Here is a 26,547-nt window from a genome sequence, read left to right on the forward strand (position 1 = left end):
TGAATATACAATGTATAATAGGCCTTTTTATTACATAAAAGGCGTGGTCTCGCACGATACTGGAAGTGGGCTATTCTTGTCTTCCGTGTCCTTATAAATAGACTGTATAATCCACTAAGAGTGGGTAAACATTAGCCTATAACTTTAGCCTTTTTATATTTGACATTTTAGTCATTTAGCAGACACTCTTACCCAGAGCGATTTACAGGAGCAATTAGGGTTAAGGGCCTTGCTCATGTAATGTCAAGAGCAACAATAGGCTACACAAGGTGGTACAACACAATATCATAACATTTCAATTGTATTAATTATTAATCTAGCAATTGTTTTTATCCTGTGTGTGTGTGTGTGTGTTATGTTGCTTACATGTATGTATTGATGAGTGTGTGTGCGTGTGTTTATGTCTGCAGTGCAGTATGTGTAAAAGTGAATGTGTGTGTGTCTGTCTCTCTGTGCATGTGTGTGTAACTCTATGTGTGTATGTGTGTGCACATTAAAAACTTCTAATCCACATGTGGAAAGAGTGGAGTGGTAAGGTGTGAGGGTTTTTACAATGGACTATACTGACACCAAAAGCCTGAATTACCAGTTAAACCTACAGCCTTACAAGTCAATTACGCAACAACCTTCGCGGTTGAACCTATAGCCTTCATAAACTAAGCCCCAAGCTCTTACCCTAATGCAAGAGGACATACAGTGAGCGCCAAAAATATTGGGACAGTGACACATTTTGTTGTTTTGGCTCTGTACTCCAGCACTTTGGAATGATACAATGACTATGAGGTTAACATGCAGACTGTCACCTTTAATTTGAGGGTATTTTCATCATATCGGGTGAACCGTTTAGAAATTATAGCACTTTTTGTACATACTGTAGTCCCCCCAATTTAGGGGACCAAAATTATTGCTACAAATTCACTTATGTGTATTAAAGTAGTCAAAAGTTTAGTATAGGTCCCAAATTCCTAGCATGCAATGATGACATTAAGCTTGTGACTCTACAAACTTGTTGGATGCATTTGCTGTTTGTTTTGGTTGTGGTTCAGATTATTTTGTGCCCAATAGAAATGAATGGTAAGTAATGTGTTGTCATTTTGAAGTCACTTTTATTGTAAATAAGAATATAATATATTTCCAAACACTTCTACATTAATGTGGATTCTACCATGATTACAGATTGTCCTGAATAAATCGTGAATAATGATGACTGAGAAAGTTACAGACACACAAATGTCATACCCCCCCAAAAAGCTAACCTCCCCTGTTATTGAAATGCTGTGTGTGTGTGTGTATTACTATCCTCATGGCTACCGAAAATCCCCACAAGGATAGCAAAACAAGGAAAATTCTCAAAGGCTGTTTTAAACTTTGGGGTTAAGTTTAAGGTTACAATTAGGATTAGGTTTTTAGGGTTAGGTTTAGGGCTTAGGGAAAATAGGATTTTGAATGGAAATATATTTTAGGTCGCCATAAGGATAGTAAAACATTTGCTGTGTGTGTGTGTGTACATGGATTAGATACTGCCCATTTCCCAAAGTTGACACATTTTTTACCTGGGTGGTATTTCCATAGACTGTAGGGTATTTCAGAAAGCAGGATCAACTGGTTACCTAAATATTCTACGTAATCCATAGTAAAAAGTTTGATCGGGATCTTGGATTGTGGAAATGAAATGCAACTCTCGACATGAATGAAAGCAATGGGCAATTCGTTTTTATAAATCCAACACTTTATTTGGATTTCGGAACAAATATTCCCCAATCCCATTGCAAATTGTTCAATATCAATCTAGTTTTTGTAATAACTAATGGTTATTGGTAGAATGATCAAATACATCAATGGTCTGTGGTGGAGAAAGGGGGTTGGGTTTAAAGCGGAAGAAGAAAAGGCCCGCAGTGATTTCAGTTTGCTCTCCAACCAGAGACAACAATGACGTGACATAGCAATTATGAGAACTATTCGTTTTGTGACACAATACAATTTTACTCAAATAAAAAAACATACAATCAAGCTCACAGACACAAAACCCACACAGAACAGACACGTGGTAGCACACAAGCTCACACAAGCAATGCCACCCACACTTTACCACTCTTTCACAAAGACACAAACACATACATACAGACCAACACACAACCCCAGACAGTGTGACAGACAGCGTCACTCCCGGGGCTGGATGTCCAAAATGTTCTCAGCCAGGCTGGTGAGTTTGCTGTCTTCCAGTGCTCTGACCAGCCGGCCCAGCCGTGCCGCACTCCCCTCCGCCTGGATGAAGCGGCTCAGCAGCTGATAGGCCTGCTCGTACAGCCCCTCCCTCTCATACTCGTAGGCCAGGTTGTCTATGGCCGGCCCCTTCAGCGCACGGCAGTTCTTGCCCAAGGCCCGCCCCACTTTCCTCCAGTCCCGCCCAACGCCGTTGGAGAACCGCTGCAGGTCCCCTGCTGCCAGTATGCGGTCCTCTGATAGGTCAGGAGACAGAGGGGCTGTTAGAGACATGTATCCAGTGTCTATATGTTTCTGCATGTAAGACGTGGTGTAAGTAAAATACAACAGCAACCTTTCAGCTACTGGCCCTCCTCTCTTACCTCTAGGCTACCCTGCCGTCCCGGGTGTAGTAGATGACCCATAATGAGTGTCCTCTATACCAGAGATTGGGCAAGCTATAATGGTCCTCTTCCTCAAAGGACCACTTAGATTAAAACCAGCACTTGAGCTGACTAAAAGTGTCATCAAACTATTTGAGGCACAGGTCAATAACCTTCCCTAGACCAGTGGTGGTCTACTGACCGAGAGGTGAGAAACACTGTTCTATGCCAGTGTATGAATGTAGAGGACCCTGGGGACAGCTCCCCGCTGAACCCCCACTGATGATAAGAAGCAGCCATGGAAGTCAGAGCCAACTCACCAAACACCCTCTTCTGGAACAGGAAACAGTTGCTGGGCACGGGGGGCTCTTCCTGTGAGAGGGTGGGTGGCTGGGGGATGTGACCCAAGGCCTGGCTCTGCAGCTGCTGGTCCAGCTCAGCAATCTCATCATCCCTTAGGCGCCCCGGCTGACAGGAAGTGACATCAACATTTAGAACACCTCATAGTGAGTCATGAGGCATAAGGCACAGCAGAGCACCTGTTAGGTAAACACTATAGATTGCTGAAGTATTGCTTGTGATCTGTTTATCATATATTACCAGTAACAACACCACTATATATGGATTATAACCGGTATATAGTATATTACCTGTGACTGGTGGATGTGCTGCAGACAGAGCTCCAGGTCGTCCAGACAAAAGTCCAAAGTGTGCGTCCCGGCTTTGAGCTGGGTTTCCAAAACAAGCTCCTGTGGGCCGTGGAGGAGGCGGCAGGCGTGCTGGGAGAGGGACTGTTGTACGGCACCGGAGCCATAGCATTGCAGGAACCTGCGGCACGCCGCCACATCCACAAACTTCACCTCCACACCCAGCAGAGGATCTGCATCGTGCAGCTTCAGGATCTCGTACCCCTCCAGCCCACCAGCTGAGTCTGGGACACAGGCCAGGTAAGGTCAAAGGTTAGAGGTAACCATAGCGAATCACTGGCACAATTGTAATATTTTTCACTGTGACCATAAAATAAATATAACCTGACTGTGTCTCCCTCCACTACTCTGGTCCAGGCAGAGCTCTGAGTTCAACCGTGTTATGACTTCCTAAAAGATCTCCCAGCGTTTATCTGACAGCAGTTTTTCATAAGCTTTTAACTATATTCATCCCGTCAGTAGATAAGCAGGTCACACTGCAACACTAGCCCTTTTTCACTCCCCATGACCACCAAGCTAAGCCTTTCTTTCTATCAATAATACATCTGCCTCACCCAATGCTCAGCATGCTCCCTACGCTAGCTGGAGACCGGATGGCCTGATGTGGCTCACCTGTGAGTGTCAGCTTGAGGACTTTGAAGACGCTGAACTTGCCCTGCTGGTCTTTGTAGAGAGAGAGCAGGTTCACTGCGGGACAGGAGCGCAGGAAGAGAACCGCACATCCTGTCCACGGGCCATCCTCCACACTCAGTGTCACCATTTTCTAAAATATCACATGGAACAACATCCCATACAAGATTAAAGTTCATAATGCCTCTGCTCTGTATACTACTAGTCAGACATTATGCTGAATTTTGTACAGCACAGGAGCTTGTACTTATAGCTACATTCTTACATACACAGTACACACACACACTCCCCACTTGACATTATCACACGCATGCGCACTAACAGAAACAGACATGCATGTTGTCCTATAAATAGTTAATGGGAACGGTCTCTGTCTCGTTCCCTTTTCTCTCTCATACATATCACAGCTCCTCTCTCCTGCCTCTCTCCTCCCATCTAAACATACAGTACCTTTTCATCCATTATGTCCATTGTTTGGGCATTCTCGTCATCTGACCTCAGCTGTCAAAAGCTTCTTCTGTGTTTCCTTCAAGCCTCCTCCTTCCTGCAGAGATAGAGCAGATATATTACTCAGACAATCAACAGTCTGAGTTCAAAGGATAATACACATCAATCAAATCCATCCTGGTATTAAAAAGAGTTGGGATCCAGATGCAGTCACAATACAATGCAACCCCTCACTTTATATTATCTCACTCCACTATTCTTATTTTACCCTATATGTCATTACATTAATTTACTATTTGTCCCTTTACTACCCAGGGGCATTTCTAGGATTTGAGAAGATTAGGAACTTAGCCCAAAGCCAGTAGGGGGGTCCTGGAGCATTCTCCCCCAGAAAAACATGTAATGAATTTCAACAGCTAAATGCATTCATTTGGTGCAATTTGAGATAAATATTGAGAGATTAGAACATTGAGAGAATATATATTTTTCAGGTAACTTGCACCTTCCCACCTGCCACAGGGTCTCTCTACTCTGGAACACACACATCTACAGTGTATTGCCAAAAACCACTGAGCCAAAACTGATTAAAGTCCCACTGTCACGTTGGTATGAATGATTCGGGAGACAGGCGCAGTAATGTGTAATACGTTTTTTTTATTACACCCAAATTTACGACGTGCAGTGTAAAGGCACGGGGACAGAGACCAAACAAACACTATACAAAACACAGGGTAGAAACCCAAACAAAAGAGCGAGGAGTACCTCGAATAGATAACACAAGCGCATAATGATTAACACACGGGATGAGACCCGTAATCATCTGCGCAATCCACAATGGCACGAAAGCCAAAACACACAGCACAGGTACTCACACGAACCAACTGACATTGTAACAATAATTGTCAGGACATTGGTAAACCAAGGGCACACTTATACAATTACTAACCACTGGGAATAAGGGGCAGGTGTGCGTAATGAAAGTTCCGGAGGGATCCGTGACACCCACAGTACCCAAACACACACACGGCAGTAATTAGAATCCATAGGGAAGCTTTAAGTGATAGTCTACTGTGTGCTCACCCCTCTACCTCTCTCCATCACTTTCTATGTGTCGTCTGTTGCTGTCCCTTAGTGTTGCTGTCTTTTGTCTACCCTCCACTCTCATCCTGTCCTGGTTGTAAAAAGTGTAAAAGTAAACAATTGTTTTAATAGTAATTTCACAGGATTTTCACCATACCTGTACATTCTTTGTAAGCCATGTTTTATTTTTTCACTGTCTGTATTTCACTTCTTATAATTTGTGAAAATAAATTAGATTCTATAGAGCAGCTTGAAGTGATACAGTCTACTGTGTACTCAATCCACCTGCCCTCTTCTGTTACTTTCTATGTATCTTGTCTGTTGCTGTCTGTGTCTTGTCTGTTACCGTCTCTCTTCTGTTTATGGCCTGTTGTGTTCTTCTGGTGTCTCTCTTCATCATAACCTATTCTTCTGTTGCTGTCTCTGTGTCTTGTCTGGTGTCTCTCTGCACCATCTATTTTTCTGTTGCTGTCTCTGTGTCTTGTTTAGTGTATTTCTTTAAATTTTGCAATACAAAACGGTCACGGGGATACTGGGGTAGCTTAACTTGTTTTGGGCCTGTGACCGGATCACCTAAATCATCCTCTTCCCTACCATTTGCCCCTGGCTGCTGCTGTTCTCATCTGTCCTCCTCCTTGGCTTATCTGAAAGGTAGCAAGGTGCAGCATGTCATTAGTTCGTTTTGAAGGGCAACTGCACTTCCTGATTTGACCTTGTTTTAGATTTGGTTCATTAAGAAATGCTAGCGGCCATGACTGAATTCAAATGTGAGTTGGTTTTGGGGTGTGGTTGTCTCGTGTGCATGTTCACAGGTGGGAAGAATTAGCCAAATTATGTTGCCAATTAGCTTCAGCCTGCTGGTGTGTGACCTGACTTTGGATAGCCTATCTCCGGGGCTAGTTATGGCCAGGAAATAAATTACACAATGTAAATGAGACAATATTTTCATGCTGCACACCTTTTAGTTTTCTCATGAAATGCTTTTAACATTTGTATCTGAATTTCTACAATTTATAGTTGTTTGAGGTTATCAAGTCATTGAAATTTGGAGCGATTGGAATTTTAGCATATTGTCCCATGTACATTGTGTAATTCCATGTACATTGTGTAATTTACAGAGGGTCCCTAACTAGCCTCATAGGGATATCCAAAGTCAAACTAAATTTACCACAGGCATTACGATCGGGTCGCTTGCAGCTGCACTCTGAATTGATAATTACTTGTGTCCTGCCAGCTGTGGGCAGGATTGAAACAAACCCAGTTCCAGATAAGAAGCTACATAGCCCCTAGGCCAGGGGTGGGTAACTCCAGTCCTCTGGGACTGGAGTGGTGTCACACTTTCTCCCCATACCTAGCAAACACAGCTGATTAAACTAATTGCGTTCTAAGCTGAAGCTCATGATTAGTTGATTATTGGAGTCAGATTATTGGAGTCAGGTTTTTTTGCGAGGCAAAAGTGTTACACCAATCAGGCCCCCAAGGACTGGAGTTGCCCATCCCTGCCCTAGGCTATATGACTATAAAGAGACAAAAGCCAAAAACATTTACATGTAGAAGTTATAAAATCTCTGTGATTAATTTAATTTAGTCAGTTCCACCAGCTAATGTGAGATTTTTTGATTAGATAACATTTGAGGACCTAAATGAACTATATATTTTCAATGTTTTGTTCACCTACAATCTAACTGCAAAGCTGGCCATCTTTTCCCCTCTTTTTCTGGCTGCCCTCCCCCTTCCCTTCCCTTCTATACACATGATATATATGGAGTGCAATTAAAATGCTGACTTGCAGGTTAACCTCTCGATAATGCAACAACAATAGAAAAGGTAAGTAGCTATGTGAATAAAAAAGAGTAATACAAATAAAAGCTCAATGAAATAATTTCCCCCTATTTAATGTTTTTATTTTTACAAATAGTTACATAACCTATATGGAAATAACAGACATGAGCCAAGCATTTTTACCTGTAGAATGGAATAGGTTATAAGACTTCTATGATTCATTTAATTTTGTCAGTTCTACCACCTCATCATTGCTTATCTTAAACAAGATTAAATATAATGTTGTAGTAAAGTTCAGCTTCAGTTCACAGGGAGGCACTGTCACTTTCAGAAGATATGGGGTGCGTTTCAGTTGTAAGGCGAAAGCAACCGACTGTAGACTAAAGTCGAGGAGTGAAGTTGGGGGATGTGCATCTGCAACCGCTGAAAGTCGGACACTAATGTGGTTTTTCAACCGCAAGACTCAGATCAACATGGCAGTGTTTATATTTATATATATATTTATATTGTCTATAAAAGTTTTTCTTCGTAATGTCGAAATAAACATGGCTCCAAAATCCATATTACAAACTCACAAACTGAAATCATATAGTGTGTATAGTATGTATATTGTGTATAATATGTATAGTATAGTATGTATAGTATAGTATGTAGTGTGTATAGTACAGTATGTAGTGTTTATAGTATGTCGAGTATAGCATAATATGTATAGTATGTACAGTATAGTATGTATAGTGTGTATAGAATAGTATGTCAAGTGTGTACAGTATGTATAGTATGTATAGTGTGTAGGCCTACATTGTACAATCAATCAGTGAGAGATCCTCAAATATCACATTCATATCCACTTTATACATGAATCACGGCAAAGTTGGTTTCTTTTTCAGTTGTGTCTTTGGTCACGTTCGCGTGGTCAAACAAAAAAAAACTAATAATTGGTTGACAATAGATCCTCCCACAATGCAAGCGATGGCTGGAGGATGAAGTTGGTAAAGAGCAACTGAAAAAAATTACAGTCGACTGCAGTCAAAACTTCATGACCTTTGATCACATGATTTTTGTAAAGTTCATGCAGTAGAAATGTAGGTACAAGTTGGACAATTTTTATTAACCCCATAATGCAACACACTTTGAAAGGCTGTGACCAACAATGGTCACCAACTTGATCCGCTTGAACGCCCATTTGCTTTCGGCAGAAAACCTTTTTCTCATCTCTTCTGTCTCAGCTAGCTAGCTAGCCAGTAGCTAACAAGGTGGCTAACTAGCCTAGCTAGCTAGCCAGTAGCTAACAAGGTGGCTAACTAGCCAAGCTAGCGACAGAAATGAAATCCATCAAATACACTCACTGGAAATAAAAACTTTTCCTGATATCATGACATATATCAACATCCTTAGCTTGCCCATTCACTAAATATACTGTAAATAACTGACTGACAGCTTAAGGATGCTGAGCGCTAATGCTAGCTTATTAGCATTAGCAAACCCTTATGCTGAGGGAGACTAGCTAGTAAGCTACCACCAACCCTGCACAAACCTGTGGTTAACTCTGCTGCTGCTGCTGCTTTGACTTTCTGGCTGTTCTGCCCTCTCCACCGGCTCGCTTTTTTTGCCACTCTTTTGGAAGAAGTTCCAAATATCCAGACTCTGACTGAGTGACAGGCGTTTTCGTAAGTAATGACATTGACATCTAACCAGTGCTGCAGGGGTGAGGGAGGGGTCAAAGGACATGAGCGGTCCACTGCATTGTGAAATCTCAACCAATCACAGCAAGCACTGCGTCACTCCATGGGTTTCTTGCAGTGCCCAGAGCAGTATATTGTATTGTTTATTTTTGTAGTAAAAATGTGTAGTGATATGTGTTTATGAAAACTTAAAATCAGACTGAAATGTGAAAAAAAATGTTTGCGGCTGGATCCTAAACATCCGGGGCTAAGGTCCCGGAAGCCCAGGCCTAATGACGCCACTGCTACTACCTCCACCCCAACACACTCACTCAGAGACACACAGTCCACCCTCTCTTAACGCCTGACCTCAACCTAACCCCTATCTCTGGATAGACTTCTTTCAATGTGACTTGGGTCTGGTTTAGGGTCAAGTAAATGCTTGATGTGCTAGACCTGGGAGAGGGATAAATAAAGGGAAAACAGTATCTGAGCTAGATTATGCAGTCTGTGATACAGTCTGGAATCGAACCAAGGTCTGTAGTGACGCCTCTTCTGAACAAAGTAAAATATATATATTTTTAAACGGCTGCCTATTGGGGAACATAAAACACTGCAAAATCACCAGGAAATCAGCTCAAAGTGTTTTAATTTAGGAAATCTGTTCCCATGTATTCCCACGCATAAATAGAGGAACATACAGTGCCTTCAGAAAGTATTCATACCCCTTGACTTATTCCACATTTTGTTTCGTTACAGCCTGAATTAAACAATTATTTAAAAAACTTTTATTACCCATCTACACACATCCCCATCCCCACAATGACAAAGTGAAAACATGTTAAGACATTTTAGGACATTTATTGAAAATGAAATACAGAAATATCATATTTACATAAGTATTCACACCCCTGAGTCAATACATTAGAATCACCTTTGGCAGCAATTACAGCTGTGAGTCTTTCTGGGTAAGTCTCTAAGAGTTTTTCACACCTGGATTGTACAATATTTGCACATTATTTTATTTTTTTATTCTTCAAACTCTGTCAAGTTGGTTGTTGATCACAGCCATTTTCAAGTCCTGCCATAGATTTTCCATCCGATTTAAGTCCAAACTGTAACTAGGCCACTCAGGAACATTCAATGTCATCTTGGTAAGCAACTCCAGTGTATATTTGACCTTGTGTTTTAGGTTATTGTCCTGCTGAAAGGTACATTTGCCTCCCAGTGTCTTTTGGAAAGCAGACTGAACCAGGTTTTCCTCTAGGATTTTGCCTTTGCTTAGCTCCATTACGTTTCTTTTTATCATAAAAAACTCCCTAGTCCTTGCCGGTGACAAGCATACCCATAATATGATGCAGCCACCAACATGCTTGAAGATATGAAGAGTGGTATGCATGTTTTGGATATTTTTTATTCTGTACAGGCTTGCTTCTTTTCACTCTGTCATTTAGGCTAGTATTGTGGAGTAACTAAAATGTTGTTGAACCATCCTCAGTTTTCTCCTATCACAGCCATTAAACTGTGTAACTCTTTGAAAGTCACCATTGTGGCCTCATGGTGAAATCCCTGAGCAGTTTCCTTCCTCTACGGCAACAGAGTTAGGAAGGACGCCTGTATCATTGTAGTGACTGGGTATATTGATACACAATCCAAGGTGTAATTAATAACTTCACCATACTCAAAAGGGATATTCAATGTCTGCATTTTTTATTTTTACCCATCTAGCAACCAATAGGTGCCCTTCTTTGCGAGGCATTGGAAAACCTCCCTGGTCTTTGTGGTTGAATCCGTGTTTGAAATTCTGAGGGACCTTACAGATAATTGTACAGTGCCTTCGGAAAGTATTCAGACCCCTTGACTTTTTCCACATTTTGTTACATTACAGCCTTATTCTAAAACATTATTGTCCCGAAGCCACTCCTGTGTTGTCTTGGCTGTGTGCTTAGGGTCGTTGTCCTGTTGGAAGATGAACCTTCGCCCCCAGTCTGAGGTCCTGAGCTCTCTGGAGCAGGTTTTCATCAAGGATCTCTCTGTACTTTTCTCCGTTCATATTTTCCTCCATCCTGAGTCCATGCCGCTGAAAAACATCCCCACAGCATGATGCTGCCACAACCATGCTTCACCGTAGGGATGGTGCCATTCAGGCCAAATAGTTAAATCTTTCATCAGACTAGAGAACCTTCTTTCTCATGGTCTGAGAGTTATTTGATTCCTCTTGGCAAACTCCAAGCGGGCTGTCATGTGCTTTTTTACTGAGGAGTGGCTTCCGTCTGGCCACTCTACCATAAAGGCCTGACTGGTGGAGAGCTGCAGAGATGGGAGAACCTTCCAGAAGGACAACCATCTCCACAGCAGAACTCTGGAGCTCTGTCAGAGAAACAATTGAGTTCTTGGTCACCTCCCTGACCAAGGCCCTTCTCCCCTGATTGCTCAGTTTGGCCGGGCGGCTAGCTCTAGGAAGAGTCTTGATGGTACCAAACTTCTTCCATTTAAGAATGATGGGAGACCACTGTGTTCTTGGGGGCCTTCAATGCTGCAGAAATATTTTGGTATCCTTCCTCAGATCTGTGCCTCGACACAATCCTGTCTCAAAGCTCTACGGACAATTCCTTTGACCTCATGGCTTGGTTTTTACTCTGACATGCACTGTCAACAGTGGGACCTTATATAGACCGGTGTGTGCCTTTCCAAATCATGTCTAATCAATTGAATTTACCATAGGTGGACTCCAATCAAGTTGTACAAACATCAAGGATGATCATTGGAAACAGGATGCACCTGAGCTCAATTTCGAGTCAGGTATTTCTGTTTTTAAAATATCTACAAACCTGTTTTCACTTTGTCATTATGTGGTATTGTGTGTATATTGCTGAATAAAGTATAATATTTAATCAATTTTAGAATAAGGCTGTAATGTAACAAAATGTGGAAAAAGTCAAGGGGTCTGAATACTTTCCAAAGGCACCGTATGTGTGGGGTACAGAGATGAGGTAGTCATTCAGAAATCATGTTAAGCACTATTATTGCACACAGAGTGAGTGAGTCCATGCAACGTATTATGTGACTTGTTAAGCACATTTTTACTCTTAAACTTATTAAGGCTTTCCATAACAAAAGGGGTTGAATACACAAAATCAAAATGTAAGCAATTTTGAATTCATGCTGTCACACAACAAAATGTGGAATAAATCAAGGGGTGTGAATACTTTCTGAAGGCACTGTATGTGATCGTTTCTCAATGTAATCAAGATTTGAAATGATTCTGTTTTTGTCAAATACTATATATGTTTGGGATTCTTGCGGTCAATTTGCAGTGTACAAATTATTTAGAACTATGTTCCGGCCCCCCTACCATCCGCTCAAGGAAAAATCGGTCCACAGCTGAATGTAATTGGGGACCCCTGGCCTACATGTAATCATAAGCCATCATTACATTCATAGACCGGTAGTGTCATACATTATTAAAACTGAAAGTGTGCTGGATTAATTCACCAGATGTAGCCTACCATAGAGTGTATGGGGATTATGTCATCATCAAGAGTTTATTAATGCAACATTTAACATCCACCACTGCAGCGTCAAAGACTAAAATCATTCTGTCAAGTGCCAACCAAAGGATTCCCTGGACATTGGATCAATTCAGTGAATGCCATTATTTTGATTGGGATGAAAACGAGAATCAGTCTACATGGTACAGACTGCCAAACAAGTCGAATTGGTCGGTTTCATTTTTTGTAGTGAATACTTATATTGTACAGTCTATAGATAGCAATAGTAATGATTAATTGGGCAAAGCTTACAGGAAAATTGTGTTTTTGTAGGGTCTTTCGATAAACGCCGAAAATAAGGCCTGTGGTAAAACACAGGCTTAGTTTTGTTCTATGAAATAATCTTCATCAGCTAAAATCAATTTTTGTGAATTTTGAAGCATTTACATTATAATAAACATATATATTCATAAAGATCATGTTAACTGACTATTATTATCTCATAGAACAAAATATATAAGATCTCTTAAGCCTGTGTTACCTCAGACCTTATTTTTGGTGTTTATTCCAAATCCCAAATCAAATACTTTCTCCATTCATTTTCCACATAGGAATGGCTGAATGAACCACAGGTAACGCATTTCTGGTTTTTAGGACTACAAACTGGTGAGCTCTATGCTGGGTTAGACTAATCATTTAAATATACACTAGATGACTGACTGATGACTGCGCTCTTTTGAAGCTACAAATATTTTGGAATATTTTAGAATGCATTTATTTGTTTTTGCCACGTTTATTATATTACAGACACCTTAATGCATACTTATGAATCATATGTGAGCTAAGCATACAAATAAAAAATTCTAATATATAAAAACATCTTCCTTAAAGTATAATATTTTGAAATAACTAATATGTCACTGTCCCCACTACAACAAAATACTTAAATACATGTAATTTTGTCCTTGAAAGATTTAAATTAAATACTGAAGAATTCTATTCATTCCTATGGAACTGCTACTTTCTGAAGAGTGCCAACATGGCTTCAAAGTCTCTCATTGGCCAATACATAGCATCAGCAATCCAGGGTTTATATACATCATTGGATTAGACTACTGGGCCTACAAGACAGGTGGCACTGTGGGGTGTGCAGTTCTGTGAAAACGCGAGTCCCGTGAGTCACGTACATGATGACAGGAATTTCATTACATTCTCTCCTGCTATGAGGATATGACAATATGAATATAGAATATGACACAGCAGACTGGTCTCATAGACTAGACGTAACATAGTAAATGTAAATCCAGGTCACTCAAATTAGTATGATATGTTACTTTGGTATGGTGAAAGAGATGGAGACCCGCAAACTGTAGAAAAAAAGGAATAAATCCAAAACTGAGGCTTGAATGCAAAATAAAGATGTTTATTAGAACATCATGGTTCCCAAATAAATGAAGGTATGTTTACACTGAGAACAGCCTGAGGCCAAAACTTTTGTGTTTTGTTTTCACTTATGCACTATGAATAACATCACCCAGGCAAAAACTAAAGGAGGGTGGTTGGTCGGGGTGGATGGGTGAACATATAATGCGAACGTGTTTGAATCTCATCACTGACAACTTTAGCATTTTAGCTAATTAGTAACTTCCCCTAACTTTAACACTTTTAGCGAACCCTTCCCTTAACACTTTAACCTAACTCTCAACCTTAACCCCTAGAGCTAGCTAATGTTAACATTAGCCACAAAAAAAGAATCTGCTGTGTAAGATATATGTTTTGGAAATGCATAACATATTAAATCGCAATAAGTAACATAAGGTTTAAATTGCAATTCGTCATATGAATAGTAATTTGTAACATATCATACAAAATGGATGATGGACATCCACAAATGAATACTTCCCATACTAAATGAATGAAATGTCAAGCATTTCCGTACAAAATGTGTTTACGTACAGAATAATACGAAATGCTCGGCGACCACGTTGGACACTGAGGTTCACTTTTAGGAAACTAGAAAAGTAGACCTACTGTATAGTAAATTAAGCTGCACCATACACCGCCTATTGACATTAAATATAAAAAAAAACTACTGCTGAAGTTTTAATCATACATTCAAGTTGTTACAAAACAGTAGCCTAATAAACAATAGAAAGGACTCATAGCAACTTGAGAACATTTTCTTTCATGATTGACTAGTACTGTTATGCATTTATCGACTGTCATTTGTGGCATTAACTGTTGTATAGGCTATACTTTCGTTTTGGGTTTAAAGTAAAATCATAATTGTTTTGTTAACTTACCTTTAAAGAAAAAACGTCGTAAGGACAACGCGTCCTGACCACAGGAACACACACAGACACATTAATAACTTCCCGACAGGCGATTGGCTACAGGGAAACCTGAAGGCACTGTGATTGGTGAGAAAGAACATGCCGCTTCCCTATTGGTTAGAATCACATATGGTTGGTTGATTGTATGGACATATTTGTCTAACTGATCCTTTACTGCTGTAGCCATTTGCTTGCAACTGTGTAGCTAACGACAATGTTGAAATTCTATCATTGCATGTACCCACTGAACATGACACTGAAGGCAAAATTAATCGACTGAGAAGCAACATACCAAATAAGTAACAGGTTATTTTTTTTAGGCCGATATTGGTACTGTTAATTTATGTTTTTGGAAGCAGGATGATGTTATTAATTTGCCCGGTTTAAATGTTGCTAACATGTATATTCCTTCCTCGAAGTATTCACTGCGCCATTTGAATGTAAGTGAATCCACATTGTCAGACAAGTGATTAATTCAGAGAAGGTAGGCCACATTTAACTTGGAAATACCTCTGTTACAGACTGAAACTATGGCAACTGCTTGGGGACAAAAACAGGCCAGGTGAAGCCTATAACAGAATAGAAAGGATTCACAGAAAAAAACAAAAATTATGTGAGCAAGGCCCACATAAGGTCTGACATAACTGTCAGTCTTATCTAGGCATGACAGGAAATGGCCTCACTATTAATCAGAGAGCCACTTCCTGGAAAATTCGGACAGGTGAAGTCAAGACAGACTTTAGCCCTCTCTTCCTCTCTCAGAATCTGATATGCCAGCACTTCACAGTGTGCAAAGCTAAAATATCTCGATTGATTAATAAACCCTAGTGCTGAAATATATCTGTAGTGCTGTGTTACTGTCAAACACCCACATACATTAAACATGTTAGACTACTGTTCATCCCCAAGTATCCTCTTTGATCACAGCAGCAAGATTGTAACCATCATAAACACACTCTATTTCACTGATGGGGGGGCATTAACAATTGTGATTACCTTTGTGCAAAGAAAGGAACACATTATTTTCATGAATTTTATGATATAGACCATTTTTACTTTGTGGTTGTGGAATCTAGTGAAAACCATTTATCGTCCACACACGGGCTTGTAAATAACCGCACCAGTTCAAGCACCGCCTTCGCCCCAATCTTGATTCGTCCAAATAATCAATGATGAAAACCCCAAACCGGGAACTACTGCTGCTAGTAATAACACATTTCTATGTGAGCCTTGACAGTCTCTCGCCGTTTCATCTGTCCACAAGAGATTATGCCGCTTTCACATGCTAGTTGGAATTAGGAAACTCATACATTTCCGATTTGCTAATTTGTAGAAAATGTCCCAGTTTCCTAGTTGTCATGATGACACACCTGTCTCGATCGATGGGAGAAGATTTGAAATAGACAAGATGGCGGCGTACACATCGTTAGATTACATAATGGAGCAAAACATTTATTTGAATAATGGAGCATTTTCGCATCACTTGCAATTGGACACAGATATTTTAGAAGATATGTTTGTCCGAATTGAGAACGAAGATAGTATTGCCAAGTTAAAGTTGGTCGAAAATTCTCTGTGCTACACCAAACAGTACCCAACCTGTAACTCCCAGTAATGGATACCAAAAGCCTCTGGTTAAATCACAATATCTGGTGTAACAATCTATAGCTACAGTATGTAGCTCCATCCTTTGTCAAAATTTAAGTCAGATTGCAACAATTGTTTCAATATTTTCACTAAGGTGACTAAAAACTATATAATGTATACCGATGTGTTTAAGTACTATGCAATGTATTTAAAATAACAATATTTTGCTATGTAACTACTGTGTAAAAAAAGTGCCATGTATGTAAAATATGAGTCATATGTAAATATAACAACAACAAAAACTGTAAGAGGGGATGGGCCAATAAAAATAAAATGAAAAAGATTAGTGAAATCATAGGTCTGCCAAACATTTAGCTGTTATTACTCATTTGTTATTCAGTTTGATATCCAAGTGATGAATTTAACACCGGAGTGGTGGTTGTGCGAGTGTGTGTGGATTTGGTTCTCTAATGTTCAATCACTGCTCTGGAGTTTACTTTCCTTGCAGACAGATTCATTTTTACAGTGACAGCATGAATACTGTAAGAGTTTGAACACATACTACAGACACATACAAATAAACTAGTAATATATAATAATAATATTATATTCCATTTAGCAGATGCTTTTATCCAACGCAACTTGCAGTCATGTGTGCATATATTTTACGTCTGTGTAGCCCCGGGAAACAAACCCACAACCCTGGCATTACTAACGCCATGCTCTACCAACTCAGCCATACAGGGCCACAATAATGACACAAGATAATGAACACAAAATACTACCAAATGCTGTCAATGTAGACAATTTAAAAAAATCTGTGTTACTCTGTGGCTGCCGACCAAAACCAGGTAACCGTGGTAACAGGGTATCCCTGCTTGTTCACTTTAATGAAGAACACATGACATCATGAGGCTTTAGAGTAGACCGACCACCCCTCACAGTGATGTTATATTACAAACACATACAACTCAACACATACACATAAAAACTCATTCATAATACACAAAGGAGAAGTCATAAACTGCTCTCCTACAAGAATCCCCAATAGGTAGGGTGGAGCTTCTGTGATTGATATGTTTGACAAATTTGAGAGTCTCTTTGTCCCTGTAGACAAGAGCCAGGGAGTTCTCCTCTGGATACACCATCAGGAGCTGCGGACAGGAGGACACCGATGGGAAATGACAACCATGACAATCACAGGAATCTAGTTGATCAGTTGCCATTTGAACAGTGACATCACTCACCTCCTCATCCTCTTCATTAGCAACGTAAGAGGTGAAGCCCCCAAACTCGGTCTGCCAGTCTGAAAAATAAAAAGACAGTTATCACACTTTGGAGTTGATATTGTGTATGATAACATTCGCACTTACAATTTTGAAAATAGTTCCCAAAACTATGATTCTAACCTACATTGTGTGTCTGTGTGTGCGTGCTTAGGCATGAGTGTCTGATTAAGCGTGTGTGTGCGATTAAGCGTGTATGACTGACCAGGACAGCTCAGGGGCAGCAGTAGGTCAAGGGCGTACTCCGCTCTCGATGCATCTCCATCGTGCAGTAATGTGTAGCCCCCATGAGCCCAGCGACGCAGTTCTCCAACACACACCGGTGTGCTTGGCTCTTGAGGATACACACAGAGGGGTCAACACATACTTACAAAGGCATATTCAGTCCTGAGGAGGTACAGAAAGGTCAAGGCTCACAAACACACAGATCTGAGGATACACACAGGGGTCAACACACACACGAACCCACACATACACTACCGGTCAAAAGTTTTAGAACACCTACTCATTCAAGGGTTTTTCTTTATTTTTTAAAAATGTTCTACATTGTAGAATAATAGTGAAGACATCACAACTATGAAATAACACATATGGAATCATGTGGTAACCAAAAGAACTGTTAAACAAATCAAAATATATTTTATATTTGAGATTCTTCAAATAGCCACCCTTTACCTTGATGACAGCTTTGTACACTCTTGGCATTCTCTCAACCGCTTCATGGGGTAGTCACCTGGAATGCATTTCGATTAACCGGTGTGTCTTCTTAAAAGTTAATTTGTGGAATTTCTTTCCTTCTTAATACGTTTGAGCCAATCGGTTGTGTTGTGACAAAGGGGGGGGGGGGGTATACAGAAGATAGCCCTATTTGGTAAAATACCAAGTCCTGGCTCTCATGAGGACCGCCACAGGAATGGAAGACCCATAGTTACCTCTGCTGCAGAGGATACGTTCATTAGAATTACCAACCTCAGAAATTGCAGCCCAAATAAATGCTTCAGAGTTCAAGTAACAGACACATCTCAACATCAACTGTTTAGAGGAGCCTGCGTGAATCAGGCCTTCGTGGTCGAATTGCTGCAAAGAAACCACTACTAAAGGACACCAATAAGAAGAGACTTGCTTGGGCCAAGAAACACGAGCAATGGACATTAGAGCGGTGGAAATTTGTCCATTGGTCTGGAGTCCAAATTGGAGATTTTTGGTTCCAACCGCCGTGTCTTTGTGAGACACGGTGTGGGTGAACGGATGATCTCTGCATGTGTATTTCCCACCGTTAAGAATGGAGGAGGTGGTGTTATGGTGTCGGGTGCTTTCCTGGTGACACTGTCTGTGATTTATTTACAATTCAAGGTACACTTAACCAGCATGGCTACCACAGCATTCTGCAGCGATACGCCATCCCATTTGGTTTGGGCTTAGTGGGACTATCATTTGTTTTTCAACAGGACAATGACCCAACACACCTCCAGGCTGTGTAAGGGCTTTTTTACCAAGAAGGAGTGATGGAGTGCTGCATCAGATGACCTGGCCTCCACAATCCCTCGACCTCAACCAAATTGAGATAGTTTGGGATGAGTTGGACCGCAGAGTGAAGGAAAAGCAGCCAACAAGTGCTCAGCATATGTGGGAACTCCTTCAAGACTGTTGGAAAAGCATTCCAGGTGAAGATGGTTGAGAGAATTCCAAGAGTGTGCAAAGCTGTCATCAAGGCAAAGGATGGCTATTTGAAGAATCTCAAATATAAAATATATTTTGATTTGTTTAACACCTTTTTGGTTACTACATGATTCCATATGTGTTATTTCATACTGTTGATGTCTTCACTATTATTCTACAATGTAAAAAATAGTAAAAATAAAGAAAAACCCTTGAATGAGTAGGTGTTCTAAAACTTTTGACTGGTAGTGTACATACACAAACAAGCAACATACCTTTGTAATTCTTATTAGCTGATGGTGTGTCCCCAGATGACCCTGTGGCTTCTCTCTCTTCCTCATCTTCTTGGTCCTTTTCTTCCTCCTCGTCTTCGTCACCAGGGCTGAGGTAGTGCAGTCTCAGGCCAGTGAAGTAGGACAGAAGCAGGAAGAACGCCTCCGAGCACAGCAGCTCCCAGCATGCACTCACACACTGGGGGAAGGACTCTAACGAAGCCACTTCATAACATCTGCACAATGCACATATACAAAAATATTTATACACATCATATACATTTACAGCCATCATAACATCTTAGGGATATGTCTCTCTCTCTCACTCACACAAACAAATTACTCGACAGGCTCACCTCCTGTTGGGAGGACCTTGCTTGGTCCACTGGACATCAGTCGATCTCAGTGCTTCACTCACCTCCTTAAACTTCTCCTCCTGTAGAGAGAGACACTGTCAACCAGGAGAGAGAGAGAGCAGGAGAGAGATGGAGAAATGAAAAGGTTGAGTAATGGGGTTACTTTGAGGAAATTCTTGAGCTGGATCTCAGAGCTGTCCTCGAACTCTTGCTGAACCTGTGACTGGTAGTCAACATCCAGATACAGTGGATTCAGCCACTCTAGCAACAGTGTCTCCTGTGAACAGACACACAAAATACACACTCAGGTAAAATGCACACACACATGTATTTATTTCATGTGACCACATCCTTGCTCTATGGCTGTGAGTTCACTCTTTCAGAACAAACACACACACACATCTCTGGGAAGGTGGGGGCTCCTTGGGAAGGGGGGCTCGATGTGACGCGGGGGTCGCTCCAAAGACGGCCCGTGAAACCAGCCACTCAGAGAGAGACGACACTTATCCTCTGACAACACCTCTGCAACCTGGACAAACACACAGAGAGACAGCCATCCGTAGATTGCACTACTGCTACCTGGACAGGTGAGAGGTGTGAAGTGTGTGGTTGTTACCCGGTGGTATAGGAAGAACTACCTGGTGGAAGGAGACGGGTGAAACCTCGAAGAGAACCAGAGTGTTCCAGCTGGGCACCAGAGACTTCACCACACTATGGGGCTGGAAGTGATCTATGCACAAAGTAGATTATAAATTAAAACACACATGTTTTAACTCATGCCAATACACACACCAATACTTACCATCTGTGCTGAAGAGATCCAGGGTTCCTCCATCGCTGCTCTCCCATGGAGGGACAAGGTAGAGTATAAAGGCAACACGCCTCCCCTCCAACTCATCATCATGACACAACAGAACATCTACCGAGAGAGAGATAGAGAGGGCATAGATAAAGAGAGAGAGAGATATGAAACAGATAGATAATGTATATTTCATAATTAATTCCAGAAATGTGCATGTCCATATAGATATAGACTAACTATGCAGTGGGTAGAACAGGATATCTTGGGGGGATAGCTCAGTGCTTCTGCTCTTTTCTAGGAGGAGCATGCTAATATTAAGGTTGGCTCATTGTTTTTTTGAAGAGTAGCGGTAAAAACATGTGACTCACCAGTGTATTGATACTTGGCACAGGAAACATCCACTGTGGGCTCCAGTTCTACCCCCAACACTTCCCCCAGCCAGGATCGAAACAGCCCAAATAGTGCTGCCCTGAAAACACACACAAAGCTCAAAAACAGCCAAACTGAGAGCATGCACATGTAAAGAACATCACGCTGCTTGCTTAGTGAGTAACACTTTCCCTGATTCAGCACATACCGAGGCTTGAACTCAGGACCTCTGCCTCACAAACACATGTGACCAACATCCTGAAGCGTCTTACTCAGTCATCCAAATGGAGACACTTGTGGAAGCACGCGCAAGTGGAGACACTTCAGGCTGAGGAATGAGTTACACAGATACCCATCTGCTACACACACACACACAAAGCAAACATGTTCTCTCTACCTCCCTAAATTGCTCTCACACACACATAGAAATTACCTCAAGCCTGTGATGTGAGGCTCTTTTCTCTTTTTCAGGTCGTCTGACTGTAAGAAATTGTCAATGAGTATCATAACTCCCAATGTCATAACTCCAAAAGGCAGATTTAAAAAAACATTATGAACATGAAGCAATTCGTTTCAAAACTGTATTCCTATCAGTTTTCCTTTTTCACCTGATTAAATTTGTACAGGTCGTTGGACTTCTCATGGAAGTTGAGGTCTAGAAGCTCCCTCTGTAGGTTCTCTGTAAAGCTGTCACTCTGGATGAAGTTCCTGATGATGCAGTGAGGGAAAGGGTGGCAGTCCAGCTCCAGGCCCCCTTAAGAGGAACATCAGAGGAACACTCAACGACTGGTCTACCAATATAAAAAAAAGTTTTAACACTAATTATGTGAATAAATGTAACATTAACTAAAGTATGTCTTAGAGTCAGTTGTTACCTCTGGATCATTTTCATTTGAGGTTGTAACCCGTTCTAACAGCACATAGGAAGGTGGTAAACCTTCTCAATACTCCAAAAACATACTTTTTTGTGACACCCTTTTGTGACTTCTCTTTGGGTGCCATATATGTGTCATGTCATGCTCAACAATACAAACAGTTTCCTCTCATCTATTTTCCTTTCCTACAATGCTGAGAGCCCGTACTGCAGCATTCAATGTCAGCAGAACGAACCCCGATGAATCGGTGGTGCGCAACATGTACAAGGCAAGCAGGTACGAGCTCCGCAAATGGATTATGGACGCAAAAGACAATACAGACTCAAACTTAAATTGATGTTCGACAACTCAGACTCGCGTTGCATGTGGCAAGGACTACTGACTATCACAGACTACAAAGGCAAATCCAGCTGTGCGCTGCCCACCAAAGCCTCACTCCCAGACAACCTTAACACATTGAATGCTTGCTTCGAGGCAGACAATAAAGAGCCATCCAGGAAGACTCGCTGCTCCGGACGACCAGGTGCTTTCATTTTCAAGGCTGACTTGAGGAAAACGCTCAAAAAAGTGAATACTCACAAAGCCGCCGGCCCAGATAGCATCCCTGGCTGCGTCCTCAGAGGGTGTGCTGACCAGCCGGCAGATGTCTTTTTCGGCCATCTTAAACCTTTCCCAGGCTGTAGTCCCCACCTGTTTTAAGGAGACCACCATCGTCCCAGTGGCCCAAAAAAACAAGGTGTCATCCCGAAATGACTATAGCCCCGTCGCATTCACATCGGTCATCATAAAGTGCTTAGAGAGGCTGGTCATGGCCCACACCAAGGCCAGCGTGCCAGGCAGACTGGACCCACTCCAATTTGCTTACCGTTACAACAGACCCAAATCCATTTCCATCGCTATGCACACGGCCGTAACACATCTGGACAAGAGGAACACCAATGTGAGAATGCTGTTCATTTATTACGGTTCAGCATTCAACACTATCGTTCCCTCCAAGCTCGACAGCAAACTCAGAGCCCTGGGTCTGGAACTGGATCCTGGACCTCCTGACAGGCAGACCACAGGCTGTGAGGATTGGCAACAACACCTCCTCCACACTGACTCGTAACACAGGGGCCCACAGGGGTGTGCCCTCGGTCCTCTGCTGCACCCCCTGTTCACACAGGACTGTGTGGCTTTGCACAACACCAACTCCATCACCACGGTTGTAGGCCTGATAACAAACAATGACGAGTCAGCCTATGGGGAGGAGGTACGTGAATTGGCATTGTGGTGTCATGACAACAATCTCTCCCTCAATGTAAGCAAAACAAAGAGTTTATTCTTTTTTTTAAATGTTTTTTTTTTTATTGAACCTTTAACTAGGCAAGTCAGTTAAGAAAAAAAGTATTATTTACAATGACGGCCTACTCCGGCCAAATCCTGACAACGCTGGGCCAATTGCGCACTGCTCTATGGGACTCCCATTCAAGGCTGGATGTGACACAGCCTGGATTTGAACCAGGTACTATAGTGACGCCTCTTGCACTGATGCAGTGCCTTAGACCGCTGCGCCACTTGGGAGCCCAAAATTATTGACTTCAGGAAGCAGAGGAGGGAACAAGCCCTGATCCACAACAACGGGACTGCAGTAGAGTCACTAGTTTTAAGTTCCTCAGCATCCACGTCACAGAGGACATGTCATGGATCCACAACACCACCACTCTTGTCAAGAGGGTGCAACAGCGTCTCTACTTCCTATGGCGGCTGAAGAAATCCGGCATGCCTCCAAATACTACCGCTGCACCATCAAGAGCGTCCTGACCAGTTTCATCACGGCTTAGTATGGGAATTGCTCCGTGCACTAATGCAAGACCCTCCAGCGGGTGGTGAAGATGGCCCAGTACATCACTGGGACCGTGCTACCATCCATCCAGGACATCTACTCGAAGGCACACAACATCATAAAGGACCCCACACACCCCAGCCACAAGGAGAAGGTCTGATACAAACAGGCTCAGTGGCAGTTCCTATCTACAAGCCATCTGACTGCTGAACACTTGAACTGGACTGACCACCTATTCTGATTCTCCGCATCTTAGCACACATGTGCTCACTCATGCACAGACCCACACAGACATACACATATACAGTATTCAGACTCCTTGACTTTTTCCACATTTTGTTACGTTACAGCCTTATTCTAAAATGTTAATTTTTTTTTAAAGCAAAAACAGGTTTAGACATTTTTGCTAATTTATTCAAAATAAACATTAACGCCTTATTTACATAAGTATTCAGACCCTTTGCTATGAGACTCGAAATTGAGTTCAGGTGCATCCTGTCTCCATTGATCATCCTTGAGATGTTTCTACAACTTCATTGGAGTCCACCTGTGGTAAATTCAATTGATTGGAAATGATTTGGAAAGGCACACACCGGTCAATATAAGGTTCCACAGTTGACAGTGCATGTCAGAGCAAAAACCAAGCCATGAGGTATAAGGAACTGTCCGTAGAGCTTTGAGACAGGATTGTGTCAAGGCACAGGGGCGGCAGGTAGCTTAGTGGTTAGTGTTGGGCCAGTAAAAGAAAGGTTGCTGGATCGAATCCCCAAGCTGACAATGTAAAAATCTGTCATTCTGCCCCTGAACAAGGCAGTTAACCCATAGGCTGTTTTAGTAAAATAAGAATTTGTTCTTAACTGACTTGCCTAGTCAAATGAAGGTTAAATAAAAAACAGATCTGAGGAAGGGTACCAAAAAATAATCTGCTGCATTGAAGGTCCCCAAGAACACAGTGGCCTCCATCATTCTTAAATGGAAGAAGTTTGGAACCACCAAGACTCTTCCTAAAGCTGGCCGCCCAGCTAAACTGAGCAATCGGGGGAGAAGGGCCTTGGTCAGGGAGGAGACCAAGAACCTGATGGTTACTCTGACAGAGTTCCTCTGTACCTAAAGGACTCTGACTATGAGAAACAAGATTCTCTGGTTTGATGAAACCAAGATTTAACTATTTGGCCTGAATGCCAAGCGTCACTTCTGGAGGAAACCTGGCACCATTCCTACGGTGAATCATAATGGTGGCAGCATCGTGCTGTGGGGATGTTTTTCAGCAGCAGTGACTGGGAGACTAGTCAGGATAGAGGGAAAGATGAATGGAGCTAAGTACAGAGAGATCCTTGATGAAAACCTGCTCCAGAGCGCTCAGGACCTGACTTCCAACAGGACAACGGCCCTAAGCACACAGCACAGCAGTGGCTTTGGGACAAGTCTCTGAATGTCCTTGAGTGGCCCAGCCAGAGCCTGGACTTGAACATCTCTGGAGAGACCTGAAAATTGCTGTGCAGCAACGCTTTCCATCCAACCTGACAGAGCTTGAGAGGATCTTCAGAAAATAATTGTTGAAACTTGCCAAATAGAGGTGTGCTAAGCTTGTAGTGTCATACTCAAGAAAACTCAAGGCTGTAATTGCTGCCAAAGGTGCTTGAACAAAGTACTGAGTAACAAGTATGAATACTTATGTAGATGTGATTTCAGTTTCTTATTTTTAATACATTTGAAAAATGTATAAAAATTCTGTTTTTGCTTTGTCATTATGGGGTATTATGTGTAGATTGACGCGAAAAAACACAATCAATTTTGGAATAAGGCTGTAAGGTAACAAAATGTGGAAAAATGTACGGTGTCAGAATACTTTCCGAACGCTATACACACATTACAACGGCTGCTACAAGACTCTTATTATACTGCTCAATTTATACACTGTCCACCTCCCAAATACACGTGTAAACATTTGCTATAAATTGTGCCTTCCTGTATTATACCTAAGCTAAAAAAGTTATATTCTACGGTGTCATTTACTTTATGTTCGTAATCTGATTTTTATTATATTGTTGTTGCATTGTCGAGAATGAACCTGCAAGTAAGCATTTCGTTGGATGATGTATAAGACTAATATAAGACTTGTAAAAAAATGTAACTTCATGAAAAGTGATAGTGGTTGAGATAGATAGTTTGACCCACATATTTTAGTGTTTTCAAATCAGTGGTCATGAAAGCAAAGTTGTGACTAAAGCTTTGCACTTGACTGACAATATTGATATGTAGGGAGACTACTAGCGTATCAATTAAAATAACCATCTATGTAACAAGACTAGCCAAAGCATGTGCTCGTTGTAAACACATGTAGCTAAGATAGCTAGCAAGTAGCTGACCATGAGAGTACTGCGCTCGCTGTGACCATGCTTCCTTCACTTCCTTCTTCACATCTTCGTCCTCGAGGAATGGAGAAAGTTTTACTCTCTTCGCGTTTCTTTCTCTTCTTTCCTTTCTCGGCATTCTCGCTATGATCTCGCTGTCGTTTACAATTCATTTTTGTATAAATGAGTCGCGGTTAAATTGCGGCATAACGCAGGACGTCAGTGGTTCCGAGTCTTTTCGGTGAGCCGGTTCATTTGGCTCATTACACTTAAAAAGAGCCGGCTCACAAACGACTCTTCTTTCACAATGCTTTAAAATCGAGGGGTGTCGGTGGGACACATTTTGACATGTTCATAGAAAGAAATCAGGGTCCAGAGTAACGCTGAGGTCCTTCCGTTTAATTTGAGAGGACTGCGCAACCATTGATATTCATTGTCAGATCCGA

General features: G+C 41.6%; 2 protein-coding genes across 5 annotated transcripts; both read right to left on the reverse strand.

Annotated features, from left to right (window-relative positions):
* Positions 1-1,707: 1,707 nt before the first annotated feature.
* LOC106562229 (tumor necrosis factor receptor type 1-associated DEATH domain protein) lies at positions 1,708-14,768 on the reverse strand. Of its 4 annotated transcripts, none has more exons than XM_014126956.3 (7): positions 14,687-14,761; positions 6,044-6,093; positions 4,373-4,466; positions 3,905-4,055; positions 3,236-3,516; positions 2,906-3,053; positions 1,708-2,459 (listed from the first exon to the last, which is right to left on the reverse strand). In XM_014126956.3, exons 3-7 carry the CDS (start codon positions 4,391-4,393, stop codon positions 2,161-2,163), a joined length of 900 nt encoding a protein of 299 aa, XP_013982431.1. In that variant the 5' UTR covers positions 4,394-4,466; positions 6,044-6,093; positions 14,687-14,761; the 3' UTR covers positions 1,708-2,160. The 4 variants fall into 4 exon arrangements, with proteins under 4 accessions (XP_013982431.1, XP_013982433.1, XP_013982430.1 ...); XM_014126958.3 differs by lacking the exon at positions 14,687-14,761 and adding an exon at positions 8,766-8,936; XM_014126955.3 differs by lacking the exon at positions 6,044-6,093 and having other exon boundaries at positions 14,687-14,768.
* A 2,387-nt stretch (positions 14,769-17,155) lies between these two features.
* Positions 17,156-26,378, reverse strand: LOC106562228 (prolyl 3-hydroxylase OGFOD1-like). Its single transcript, XM_045689174.2, is given in 14 exon segments — positions 17,156-17,457; positions 17,551-17,609; positions 17,795-17,923; positions 19,524-19,756; positions 19,877-19,956; positions 20,040-20,153; positions 20,277-20,405; positions 20,515-20,606; positions 20,679-20,795; positions 21,047-21,147; positions 21,481-21,527; positions 21,656-21,801; positions 26,117-26,199; positions 26,201-26,378. Coding segments are annotated over 14 exon segments (1,566 nt in total). The 5' UTR covers positions 26,275-26,378; the 3' UTR covers positions 17,156-17,295.
* Positions 26,379-26,547: the final 169 nt, after the last annotated feature.

The sequence above is a fragment of the Salmo salar genome, chromosome 11, assembly GCF_965601325.2.
Source record: "Salmo salar chromosome 11, fSalSal1, whole genome shotgun sequence".
Classification (NCBI taxonomy): Eukaryota; Metazoa; Chordata; class Actinopteri; order Salmoniformes; family Salmonidae; genus Salmo; species Salmo salar.

Excerpts from the sequence above, each read along its gene's own strand:
- LOC106562229 (XM_014126955.3), bottom strand. The coding sequence starts at position 4,393 with ATGGACATAATGGATGAAAAG. Across the intron at positions 3,517-3,904 it reads CCTCAAGCTGACACTCACAG|ACTCAGCTGGTGGGCTGGAG; the intron begins GTGAGCCACATC and ends CCTGTGTCCCAG. Across the intron at positions 3,054-3,235 it reads AGCACATCCACCAGTCACAG|CCGGGGCGCCTAAGGGATGA; the intron begins GTAATATACTAT and ends ACTTCCTGTCAG.